The 13,473-nt window shown below is 40.6% G+C and overlaps 1 protein-coding gene across 1 annotated transcript in view; it reads left to right on the top strand.

Moving 5' to 3' along the window:
- The window catches only part of PDGFC (platelet derived growth factor C), a 124,204-nt gene that overhangs the window by 96,971 nt on the left and 13,760 nt on the right, over positions 1–13,473 (top strand). The window contains exons 4-5 of the mRNA XM_035111586.2: positions 6,970–7,171; positions 12,735–12,952. Of these exons, the coding sequence (XP_034967477.1) occupies positions 6,970–7,171; positions 12,735–12,952 (420 nt within the window). The remainder of the gene's footprint in view (positions 1–6,969; positions 7,172–12,734; positions 12,953–13,473) is intronic.

Genomic DNA, 13,473 nt, shown 5'->3' with positions numbered 1-13,473 from the left:
CCCTCGGCCAATAATGCGAGATGAGCGCGCAACCCCAGAGTCGGTCACGACTGGACCTAATGGTCAGGGGTCCCTTTACCTTTACCTTTACCTTTACCTTTACCTTTTTAAAAAAGGACCCAAGGAAGAGGCAGGTGATAGAGATAACTGATTTGTTACTTGGTTAAAGGAAGGAAGTTGCAGCAGAAACTCTTAGGGCTGGTACATAGAAGGAAGAGGAGTCTAGAAAAGGGAAGTCCTTGCTTGACCTCTCTTAATTTACTAGTCGATGAACATTTTAAAATGGAAAAAGTTATTCCTTCCACTGTGTTAATAAAATATGTTTAAAAAGAGAGAAAAATGCATCTGTATTTTATGAATTGGGATGTTGAAGTGTGTGAAACATTATTGTAGAGGCTAGTGGCGTGGAGAACCACGGCGCCGGGCACTGGAGGGTGCTGGAAGGGCGCCAAGTGAGCGCAGGGTTCCGGTGATCTGGCCAGGACTGCGCTCCTTCTCCGAGGACTCCGCGCTGTGCCTCCTTCTCGTTTCCCCAGCGCTGGGTTCCGCTCAGTCAAGCTTCACCACCAGCGCGCGCACAGCGCCCAAGCAGCTCTTGCTGGTCCCGCGGTGCACGCGCTGGTGGCGAAGCTTGACTGAGCGGAACCCAGCGCTGGGGAACTGAGAAGGAGGCACAGCGTGGAGTCCTTGGAGGTGGCCTCCCGCTGCTGCCACGGTCCGCTTGGCACACCCGGGCCTTTGGAGAGGCTCTGGAGGGGGGCGCTGGAGGGACCTAGCGCCAGGGCGCTGGATGGGCTTAAGACGGCCCTGCTTGTATGCATAAATATATAATGATTTCTAAGGGAAAAGAGGGTATCTGGCTTGGTTTAAGATATGAGATCACAAATTACTGGAACCACTTTAGAAGTTTGAGTGATCTGTACTTGACAATGCCAAGGCTTGTTAGGATACATTTTATAAGCATAGAATTCCTGCAGTTTCAATCTTGTCACAAATTTTACTTCTCGGTTATCCTTTCACTTTGTGAAGGTCCTCCATATTCCATTATAAAAGCAGAACATCTATCCAGTCCTCCCTTCTCCCATCACTCTTACTTAAAAGGAATAGCATAAAGTAGCTCTTTATTGTAAGCTTTTCAAAATGAAATGTTTTAGTGAGTTGTGAGTATTCTGGGCTGCATCAATAGGAGTATAGCATCTAGATCATGGGAAGTAATAGTACCACTGTATTCTGCTCTGGTCAGACCTCACCTGGAGTACTGTGTCCAGTTCTGGGCACCACAGTTCAAGAAGGATACTGGCAAGCTGGAACGTGTCCAGAAGAGGGCAACCAAAATGGTCAAAGGCCTGGAAACGATGCCTTATGAGGAACGGCTTAGGGAGCTGGGTATGTTTAGCGTGGAGAAGAGAAGGTTAAGGGGTGATATGATAGCCATGTTCAAATATATAAAAGGATGACATATAGAGGAGGGAGAAAGGTTGTTTTCTGCTGCTCCAGAGAAGCGGACATGAAGCAATGGATTCAAACTACAGTACAAGAAAGAAGATTCCACCTAAATATTAGGAAGAACTTCCTGACAGTAAGAGCTGTTCGACAGTGGAATTTGCTGCCAAGGAATGTGGTGGAGTCTCCTCCTTTGGAGGTCTTTAAGCAGAGGCTTGACAGCCATCTGTCAGGAATGCTTTGATGGTGTTTCCTGCTTGGCAGGGGGTTGGACTGGGTGGCCCTTGTGGTTTCTTCCAACTCTATGATTCTATGAGTATTAAAAACCATGTTAAATAAATTATTCTAGGGCATTAGTGTACCAGCAATGTTGTTCCTGCCAGGCATGTCAATTTTCCATCTTCTTAAATTATTTAACCTACAGATTAATGCATAAAGCTTTGGCATAGCTAAATAAGGATATATATTTTTTCATTAAGATGAACTTGGAAGACACTCCCCATCTGCCATGCTGCATTAATATTTCTTACTGTATAAAAGTACAATAAGCACAATAAACATTCCTAACTAACCATGCTGGAGTTATGTGCTGGGTGAAAAGGGATCTTATCAGTTTTTAACTTGCTGGGGCTTGGGGTTTTTTTTTTTTTTGGTGAAGTTCAGAGACTAAAATATTTTGCCTGTGTTGCTAGGACACTCAAAGGTAAACTTACATTCTCTGAGAAGAGTATGTGTACATCTGGAGTGGGAAAGAACGACTCATTGTAAATGAGAAATATTTGAATTTATATTGGCAAGAAAATAACTAATATATGGCCTTGTACTTGCCAGAAGATAAGCAAAACTGTTTTGAAAGCAGCAATAATTCAGATATTATTAGCTGCAAATAGAAAATTGGGCTCTTTCATTAAAGAATCAAGGTATATTTATTAAGTAATTAATTTTTGCAATATACTGTTGAAGAACTTCTTGGTGATAAAAAGCTTAAATGAAAAATGGCAGAAAGCATCTTTGTTAATTCAGTCCTACAACACTGACATATTTCTTCAAGTCTATTTTTGGCCATGATCCCATCGATCTGTTTTCAATGAAGCCACTGAAATTTGACCTTAGGCAGCACTGCTTCCTATTTTTATCTTTTTTTTTACACAAGTTTGTGTGTCAGTTTCAGAACTGCATATTACCACCTTACAGAGAAATTAAATACATATCTATTGAGAAGTGAGCTTCATTGAATTTAATGGGACTTGCTTCCAGGTGAGGATAAGCAGCCGTGATCACATAGATCAAATTCTCAGCTTGCAGGATTATAGGCTGAGAAACTCCTTTCATACACACTTTATTAAATACTTAACATCCTGGAGAATGTTACATTTGCCAACATCTAGGTATGCTACTGAGTGGTTCTTTCCAGATTGAAAAGCCAGTTTTTAACATTATAAATATAAATATATTGGCATGATTTCACAATAAAAATATCAACCATAAAACCTTTTCAAAAATCATATGTAAAAATAAATGAAATGAAATCCAGTACAGATACAGGCCGAGATAAAGATCTCCATTTAAGACTTGTTGAACGGTGTGTGTGTGTGTGTGTCTTCATTAGGCACCACAAAGCAATAGAGACACCTCTTGTTTGATATATAACAAGAAGGAGTTCCAAAGAGCAGGTGCCGCCACAATAAAGGCTCAGTTCATATATCATAAGGAGCTGGCCTACTGTTGAGATGGCCTTTGTAGAAGGCTGACTCCTGCAGAGTGTAGTGATCATTTGGGTGTATATGGGGCGAGACCATCTTTAAGCTATCCTAGTCCCAAGATTTGTAAGGCTTTGTGCACCTACACCTTGAACTTAACTCAGCAGCTAGTTGGCAGCCAATGCACTTCTTTCAGCAGCGGCATAACATAGGGGCAATAGTCTGTCCCAGTGAGCAATTGTGTCCCTGTATTTTGCACTAGCTGCAGCTTCTAGGCCAACCTTGAGGGCAGCCCCACAATGGACTACATTGATCTACTCCAATGTGATGCTGTGCTAAGTCCTCACTGGAGACTGCAGTGAATGTAAATATGGCATCAAGATTGTTAGCTAGGCAAGCAACTTTACCCTCAAAGTGCCTTGTAAGTGAGTCGCAGGGAGATCTAAACCTCCATTTTCTGGACTAGATGTTAAAACCTGAGCAATACAAAAAGTTTAGCTAGACATCTACTTGAGTATGCAGAGACGTGGGTCGTAGAAATGTTACAAAACTAGTCATTGAATCCTAGAATTGTAGAGTTTGGTGGGACTAAGAGGGTCATTGAATCCAGGTTCCTGCAATACAAGGATATTATTGCCCAACGTGGGGCTCATCCTTGCATCTCTCTGGAAAAAAAAACACCTAAGTTTCCAAGGTACTGTACATAGTTGCCTTCTCCTAATAATGTCTTCTAGCATAGTGGTGGTGTCTTCAGTATGACTTGCAGAATTAGTGGAGTAATGAATTATGTCCTTGTCCTTTGACTGTTTCATTAAAAGCAGCTAATGGCAGAATCTTTATTTGCTCTGAAGGGTTTTCCTGTACAAATAATCAAGACAATCTTTATTTTAATATTTTTTGCTCCGTTTAGGTTTTCAGAGCATAGTTTTTATTGCCCTCAATGAAAGCACAAAGGTCTTGCAGGAAAAGGTTTTCTCTGCATTGAAGCCAACTATATTTTGATAGCTTCAAATGTGTGCAGGAAAATGCCGTATAAATAGCAGAACAGGAAATTCCACTTGATCCAATACTAATTGTCATTTTTGGCTCCACTATAAGGCAGCGGCAGACCTAAAGTATTTATACATGAGTTATACCGGTAGTTTGCTCTCCTATTCCCATACAGTACTATGACAGAGATAAAATATTTGGAATTATCTAGTATTTAAAGATGTTTTAAATGACTGTAAATGGCATTCTGGGTATATATTTTTATTGCATCCTGCCCTAACTGGCAAAATCAGGATGCCCTGTTGACTGCTGTTTTGTTTTCAGTTGCTCTCCTGTAGCCTCTCCTATTTGCCTCTTTTGCCCCAACATACTGAGTTAACTCATCCAGTGAGCTTCTTCTCACCATGACCTCCACTATCTCTCTTCTCAGTGATGACAATAACTGAGAATTGTGATCAGATATTTCCCAAACAGTAAAGTGAAACTTAAGGAAAGAAATCGGTCTCCTTCCTGGGCAAGGCTGGATAATTGAAATTTAGGGGTGCCCACATAAGGCATGCATGTTTGTGTGTAAACAAATATTCAACATCTTCATAGAGTTATGTGAAAATCCTTACAAAGCAATATTCTATATTTAAGAATCCTGAAAGCAGAAACATTGGATTTTTCCCAAGGCTCAGTGTAGATGAATCCTACCAGAATTCAGACATGGCATGTGATTTCTTCAACCTGGAGCTAGGGACTGAGAATTGTCCTTTAGTTGGGCTTCAGTTGGAGATGGAAGTACAGAAATCAAGCTGCCATTGACCAGGCAAAAATGGATGTCAGGCTCTAATGGTAGAAGTAGCAGTTCTTGTGATCCAGAACCATGCCTGTACCGATGGTTACTTTAGCTGGCAGTAAGAGATTTTGAACAGCCCCTTTGAAACAGGAATGGGGAAGCTTGAATGCATATAATTCAGAACTGTAGGAGCCATGAGCCATGGTTGCTTTCACTTGTTCCTGACCAGCACTTCACCCAGCAACAGCAGTAGCAGCGGGTCAGGCAGGGGGGAATGGGGAATGGAGCGGAATGGAGAGAGGGCTCAGTGAGGCATCCGAGCCCTTGCACCGCCCCAGCTATCTAGTGGAGGAAGGAGGGCTCAGCGATGTATCAGAGCCACTGCACTGCCCTAGCCAACAGGTGGAAGAGGGAGCGTAGCCGCTTCCGGTGCCGGAATTGATGCGTGCGCCCAAATGCAGGTTGGGGGCGCGCGTTTCGGGGTCCCCAAGCTATTATGCCTGCCCCGAAGCAGAAGGGTGCCATTGCCGGATTCTGCGAGTGACTAGGAGGTCATGTTTTCTGCTATCTCTGCACTGTAAATAGTATGCACAATAAAACCTTAAAGGACAGATTGGACTGGAGCGTCTTTACTCGAGAGTAGCCGCAACAATCCCATGACGGTTGGCATATTACAATCTAGGTTTCTATTATTGAGAATATTGTCTCTTTTACTGCTGGTATTTTCATATTATTGCTCAACAACATATATATACCCAATTCTGCTCACTCATCAAAACAGCTTTTACTAATACTAAATACATGAGAAATGTATGTGTTGGCATTTTTGCAGGGATTAATTGCATGTAATGGAATTATGTTTTTCCTTCAAAGCCTCAGAGCGCCATTAACTCTAATTGTTTACTGACATACCATTTATCATTTTGTGTCAGTCTATTGAGTATATTTGCCAAAGTTGTACAATGGTTTGTTTTATGACCCAGCTTTGGTAAGAGTGAACTGTGTGATGAAACTAAGAGGAAACTGTATGCAATAAGCAAAATAAATATGTTGCAGTCTTATGCACAGTAGATAAATAGGTACCGCTATAGCAGGAAGGTAAACGGCATTTCTGTGTGCTGCTCTGGTGCACCAGAAGCGGCTTTGTCATGCTGGCCACATGACCTGGAAGCTGTACGCTGGCTCCTTCGGCCAATAACGCGAGATGAGCGCCGCAACCCCAGAGTCGGTCACGACTAGACCTAATGGTCAGGGGTCCCTTTACCCTTCTTTTTAAGCCCTATTGAGAACAGTAAAACGCCTGCGAAAACATGGATATTATCAGACTAGTCCTAGATTATCACTACAGTATTTTTCACTTGACTTTGCATTTAATTTATTGACAGTTACAGGTAGGTAGCCGTGTTGGTCTGAGTCGAAGCAAAACAAAAAAATTCCTTCAGTAGCACCTTAAAGACCAACTAAGTTTATATTTTGGTATGAGCTTTCGTGTGCATGCACACTTCTTCAGATACACTAGAAACTTTTCTAGTGTATCTGAAGAAGTGTGCATGCACACGAAAGCTCATACCAAAATATAAACTTAGTTGGTCTTTAAGGTGCTACTGAAGGAATTTTTTTAATTTATTGACAGTGTTTGTATGGGAAAAAAACCCCAAAGATGTGTTGTCTGATTGCCTTGTAGAAATTTAAAGACCAAAATACACTATAGAACAATAAAAAAAGCATAACAAATGTTACTTCTGGCAGATATATAACAAAACACAAGCCATATAATGTAAAACCCAGGAGTTTTTAAGGTGCTGGTGAATTATAAGGCTTCACCTGGGGGCAAAAAAGTTCATAAATATGGTTTTAGGCAAACTTCTCTAGGAAGGCTTTCCCAGAGATTAAAGGTGTTTTGGTCTCAATAGATAACATGGTGTGTGTGTGTGTGTGTGTGTGTGTGTGTGTGTGAGAGAGAGAGAGAGAGAGAGAGAGAGAGAGAGAGAGAGAGAGTTTAACTACTATCATTATATCCACCTAAGATGCTTGTTTTTCTCCTTACAACATCAGACAGAATCTGACAGCCCAACAATATTGCCACCTTCAGCTTTGCCATTAGAGTTGCTAAACAACGCTGTTGCTGGATTTAGTACTGTGGAGGAACTTATCAAGTACCTTGAACCAGACAGATGGCAATTGGATTTGGAAGACCTGTACAGACCAACCTGGCAGATCCTTGGAAAAGCGTACATTCATGGAAGAAAATCTAGAGGTAACCAGCTTAGTATTATTTATTCGTATTGATTACAGTTACACAGTCCTTACCCAGCAGCTGATAAAAGTACTTAATTGCATGCAAGTATTAAATTACTTTGTGGACTTTCTGGAACTACCGGTACATTTCTTCTTATTTTACTCTTTTAGCTGAGTATTCTTGATTCACCAACATTTTACTAGAGTGGAGGTTAAACAAACCAGCTCAATGTGATTGGGAAATTGGGCTATCCCCTTATCAAATATCAGTGGACGAGCTAAAATACGTTTTGTATAGGCACAACAGAGGCTAGTTGTGATCATCATTCATAGCTTCTAGTGTGATTGCTGTAGCAAGTAGAAAATAAGATTAAAAAGTGAGCGTTTTGGAAAACGAAAGGAGTGGTCCTTTAATGAACAATAGTTCTGGCTCATTCAGAATGTCAGTGAATGTATTTACATTCTCGCCCTTTCCTATGTAATCTGTAATAGATGATGGTCACTGCTTTGCATGGCTTTTTGAAAACCATTTTGTAGATGAGATCTAGTAGACTTGAATCCTGTACCCACATTGTGACATAAGCTTCATTGAATTCAGTGGCACTTACTTCCACATATACTGTGATTGTGCTGTGAATGGACTAAATCTCCCGTACTGTGATCCAACTAAGCAACTCTTATGCTCCTAAATGCCAATTAAAGCTCTGTTGACTAGTGAAGCAATTAACATTTCTGGGGGTAGAAAGGGAGAAAGGTAAAATAACAGCTGCATTAAACCTCAAGGGCAGATTTATTCAGTGTTGCTCTTCTATCTTATCCAAAACAATAGTGGGCAATTAACTTTAAGCAGAGGCTTGACAGCCATCTGTCAGGAATGCTTTGATGGTGTTTCCTGGTTGGACTGGATGGCCCTTGTGGTCTCTTCCAACTCTATGATTCTATGATTCTAACTTGTTTAACCAGTAGAGTTGAATTTTTGTGTTAGAACCTGTTTTCTTACATGATTGCAGTACTGAAAAAGAGTTTCCTTTCACTTCCCTTTGAATTTAGTTTCAGACTAAATCTGATGTAACTAACTACTAACTATCTGAAGAAGTGTGCATGCACACGAAAGCTCATACCAAAATAAAAACTTAGTTGGTCTTTAAGGTGCTTCTGAAGGAATTTTTTTATTTTGCTTCAACTCAGACCAACACGGCTACCTACCTGTAACTATAACTACTATACAGTATACATAGCTGCCAAGTTCTCCCTTTTTTTAAGGGAAATTCCCTTATGCTGAATAGGCTTCCTCGTGAGAAAAGGGAAAACTTGGCAGCTATGACAGTATATTTAAATGCATTTTATATTTAATGATAGGGAATAGACAGTATTCCTGCCCTTCTCATGCATGATCATGGAGGATATTCAAGCACAACTATGACTCCTTGAATAGAGTTAAATATAGGGTTTTGATAATTGCAAGGATATGCTAAGACTGGATCTAGACAGAATCTTTCAAGAACCTATTTCATTTGTTTGATCTGATCCCTAGAACACAGCATAGATGTCTGCCTCTGTCCTTTTTTGCTCACGGCATGTAAAATGTAACTACAGTATCCTATGTGTGGACATTTGATAGGATTTATTAAGATTAGAATATTCATTTTCATCTATCTAGTTTTCCCCCATATATATATTTTAAAACCTTAGATAAATCAAAATCCCATCATTGGATGACATCTACACAAAACCAAGTCCAGGAAGACTGTGAACACCCCGCCCCAACCCAACCCAAAAAAGAAAACACCATCAGAATAAAACTTTTTAAAGAGTTTTAATTGGACACTAAATTGGAATTGCTGTTATAAACACATCTTGAGTATAGTCATATCCATCTTAAAAGGACCACCCTCAGATTGTATTACGAGAGTATGTAATGCAACAGCCTAAGGCAGAAAATGTGTCCCATTGAGATGACATGGTATTTGCTGTTGACATCCATAACTGTTGCAGAAATGCAGTGTTTTATTTTTAATGCCATGTGATGCCTTTTTGAAAAATCTCACTAAATGGGAAAATGTTGATTATTTAGTAGAAAATACAACTTCAGCTTTAAACATTATTGTTTGATAGTACAGTGGAACCTTGGTTTACGAACGCAATCCATTCCACGGAGGCATTCGTAAACGGAGGCATTCGCTCCCTGAAGGCACGCTTTTGCGCATGCGCGAAGTGCCGATAGAGCACTTATGCGCACGCACGCGCTGCACAGATCGCTTCTGCGCATGCGCGAGCTGTGCAGAAGCGATCTGGGCATCCGACGCCACGGAACCCAGATGTAAACACTTCCGGGTCCGCGGCGTTCGTAAACAGAGGCGTTCATATACAGAGGTAGGTGTAAACCGAGGTTCCACTGTATATAATTTTATAGTAACTATTGTTGGCAGGGTGGGACGCAGGTGGCACTGAGCCTCTTGGGCTTGCCGATCAGAAGGTCGGTGGTTCGAATCCCTGTGATTGGATGAGCTCCCGTTGCTCGGTCCCAGCTCCTGCCAACCTAGCAGTTTGAAAGCACGCCAAAAAAAATGCAAGTAGATAAATAGGCACCGCTACAGCGGGAAGGTAAACGCTGTTTCCATGCGCTGCTCTAGTTTCGGTGTTTTGTTGCACCAGAAGCAGTTTAGCCATGCTGGCCAGATGACCCGGAAAAACTGTCTGCGGACAAATGCCGGCTCCCTTGGCCTGTAAAGCGAGTTGAGCGCCACAACCTCAGAGTCGTCTGTGACTGGACTTAACTGTCAGAGGTCCTTTACCTTTACCTTTTATTGTTGGCAGCAGTGAAAAGAAACCTGGATAAATTATACTGGGTGTGTGCACCTATTTTTGTTGCAAATGCTAGAGATTTTGATGGTTGCTATTATCCAAGCAATGGATTACATTATGATGCTTCTGGCAGAAACCATAACAAGTTCAGCTCTATACAGCATTGTGTTTCCCTAGTTATATAAATTCACACAAATACTAATATCAAAATACCTTAATTCTAGCCTTAATAGAAAACCCCTTTCTCTTTCAGTTTGAATGAAATTAGGATAGGGACAGGAGGGATGGTTTTCTTTTAGATATTGCATGCTTTGTCTAATACAAAAGTCAGCAATACTCCATTGAACTTATAAGATAGATGCCCATGGATTCAGATTCTGACATCCTTTAAATCCTATCAAGGTAGAACATCCTGTGCCCAGCCACAGATCAGGTGTTACCTCTTAATATCTGGAAGAATGCTATGGTCAAGCTGCACTAGAGCACAATCCAGAATGCCTGCTTTTGGAAGCCTCCTCCAATTGCCCCAGAAGGGCCTGCAACTATTGCTCCTCCACTGCCAATGTTCCAACAGCATAGGGGGCAAAAAGAAGGTGTTCCAAGTGGGGATCTTTAAAAAAACATTAAGGGAAATGAGGCAAAGGAACAACTGCTTCCTTCTCTTCCCCATCTTCTGCCCTGGTAGCAGAAGCCTGACAGGGTTTTGGATTTGGTGGTTCCTGTCCCTTGAATTATTTCTCCCACTCTATAGTTTTTCTGCCCAGTGAGAATATCACCCCTTGGGTATATTTCATGGTAAGACTAACATATTCTTAAGAAGTCATCATGATGCATACATTTTTGTTTTTTCTGTTTCTATTATTCTGGGAGCTGTGGAGCTCTTAAAGATCTATGAGTTTTAGAAGTAGATTAGTAACTTGTTTTTCATTTCACTACCATGTTTAATGAGGGAGGCAGTCCTTGACCCATTAGTCAAGGAGGTAGTTTTCTGCCTTGGAATGAAAGCAAAATCCTGTAAAGGCAAATTCCCAGGCTTCATTGGAAAATAACTGGATAATCAGAAAGTTCTAATGCAAACAAACATGCAACTGTTTCCTTCCCACACTTGTAATGAAATACAATATGCAGTAGGCTAGAATGCCATCATATAGAAGCTCTCTTGTGGATACCAACTGTTAGTTACAATTAACTTCTAATCCCCCCCCCATTTTAAGGGCATTTAGGGGGGGAAAACCACCTTATTGCAAATCTTACTAGTTTATTCTTACTAAAGCTTTTTCTGTGTGCCAAAGCTTTTATGTATTCCACTTGCAGAAATTTGTTTTTAGTAATTAGCGTTAGTGACAAACATTTTTATTTGAAGCCACCCAGTCTAAGCATTTCCCTGTTTGGGTTGGCTTTGTTTTTCAGGTAATAGCTCTGATTCATGAAGTTACTTTGCCATTGCAAACAACCCTGTGTTCTTTCTGAGGTTTTTCTGAAACGTTCTTTTGACTACTGTGTCAAAGTTGATGAATGAATGGAAGCCAAGTTCAAAGGGTGTTTAAATTTCCACATTATAATAGGTTTTGTAGCTCAGTTCACTTAGTAGATCCATATAACCTTTTCTTTTGGTTAAGTAAACATTGTAAAGGAATACACACACACACTTTTTCAACTAGCCTTATGCCCTACCATGTGTTAAAGCACAGTTTGAGCAAGACAGATATGGGAAAGGAAATAGGGATGCAGAATTTTTTTTCACTTCAAAGACTTGATTATACAATCATAATGTGAAACTGCTGGTAATCTATTCATGTAAAGTGTAGTATCATAGTAATGTGCATATTGTATTATAATAACGTGCTTTGACAAGGTGATGACATCTTGTTTTCCAAATACAAATAGTATAATGCAGAGTCTGTATATTGGTTTAAACTCTGTTAAGGTTATTACAATTTGGATAAAATGCATAGCCCTACTTAGTTTAACATTCAGAATATGACTAGCAATCAAAGTCATGCTGAATAATTAGAGTCAGGCAGACAACTCTCAGCTAGATTAAAACTGCAAAGTGGAAGGAAAGGAGACCTTTTTCTGCCTCCCCACTTCCACCTACTCTCTGAAGACTGGAGAAAAGACCCTCTTAAGAATATTAGGGGGGTGGGCAGGAGAAAGACTAGACCATGGGGGAAATGAACATAATATTTTAGCTGCAGTTCATTCATTTTCAACTTTGTATTCTTATTATAAAAACACACACATGCCTAGGCATTCTGTTGTTGTGCCCATAAACTAGGTTGAAGGTGCCATTTAGCTCCTAGCTTTTGTATCTCAGTTTCTAACACTGGCTTCAAAGCTGCATGATTCAAGTAAAATCTTGAAACACTCAAAGAGAGTGTCTAATCATTTTTAAATGGAAGGAAAGTTGTTTCCTAATTCTAAAAGTTGCAGTTGGCCCTTAGTAAGTTGGGGGTTTCCATTCATGCCAATCAAAGGCTTAACTACTCATCCTTCAGGCAGGTGAACATATACTCAATGCTGACCATGGGCATTGTGACTTTATAGACCAGGATTATAGCTTAACTGAGAAAAACATTTGTGTTACCATAATTTAAACTTTATAAACTCTGCAATGGCAATCCAGTAGTCCAGTAACTCAATATAAGGTTTGGCGGCACTGAGGACAGGTTGTTGTCTCCTAAAAACAGTTTCATGCTTTTCACTTGCAGCAGGTATTTTTATGTTGGAACTTGATGAATAAGTGACAAAAATGTTTGCCTTTTTAAATGCTTCAGTTGTAGACCTGAATCTTCTGAAGGAGGAGGTACGAATGTACAGCTGTACTCCACGCAACTTCTCAGTGTCACTACGGGAAGAGCTGAAGCGAACAGACACCATCTTTTGGCCACTTTGTCTGCTGGTTAAACGTTGCGGTGGAAACTGTGGCTGCTGTCAGCATGCTTGCAGTGAGTGCCAGTGTGTGCCTACCAAGGTTACTAAAAAATACCATGAGGTATAGTGTTATTTCTTATTTTAAAGTGTTTAAAACTTCACACACACACATTCTAACAGAATACTTTTATTAGGACAAATGTTTACATTGCAGCACCTGAGATTTCAAGCCACAAACTCCTCTTCTTCAGAGAGGAAAGACCTCTCAAGACAGCTGTGGTATTAAGCCAGTGTCACCTCCATTTTTTCATGACCTTTAGGCAAGATATTGTCAACATGTACCCTTCTACTTTAGTGAGCTTTCGTACTTCTCATCTCATTTGATGCTGTTTGCTTACTAGGGAGATAGCCAGAAAGTAAGTGGTGGTGACAACTGTTGCTGTTGTCACCGCTCATTTGCATATTCTTTCTAGGTGTGCAGAGGGTGGATGTGTAAACATGTGGCAACAGCAAACAGCAGCAGTGGTAACACCTAACACCTCCTGCTGGGCCTTGGGCCTTGGTGGATGTCCAAGTCATGGTTGCATCATGCTTAACGTCAGGTTAAGCTTAAGCTTGTAGGTTGTTTCCATATTAAGATGG

The sequence above is a fragment of the Zootoca vivipara genome, chromosome 9 (assembly GCF_963506605.1).
Source record: "Zootoca vivipara chromosome 9, rZooViv1.1, whole genome shotgun sequence".
Taxonomy (NCBI): domain Eukaryota; kingdom Metazoa; phylum Chordata; class Lepidosauria; order Squamata; family Lacertidae; genus Zootoca; species Zootoca vivipara.
Note: the sequence above shows the minus strand (reverse complement) of the source record. Positions and strands in the feature narration are given on the sequence as shown.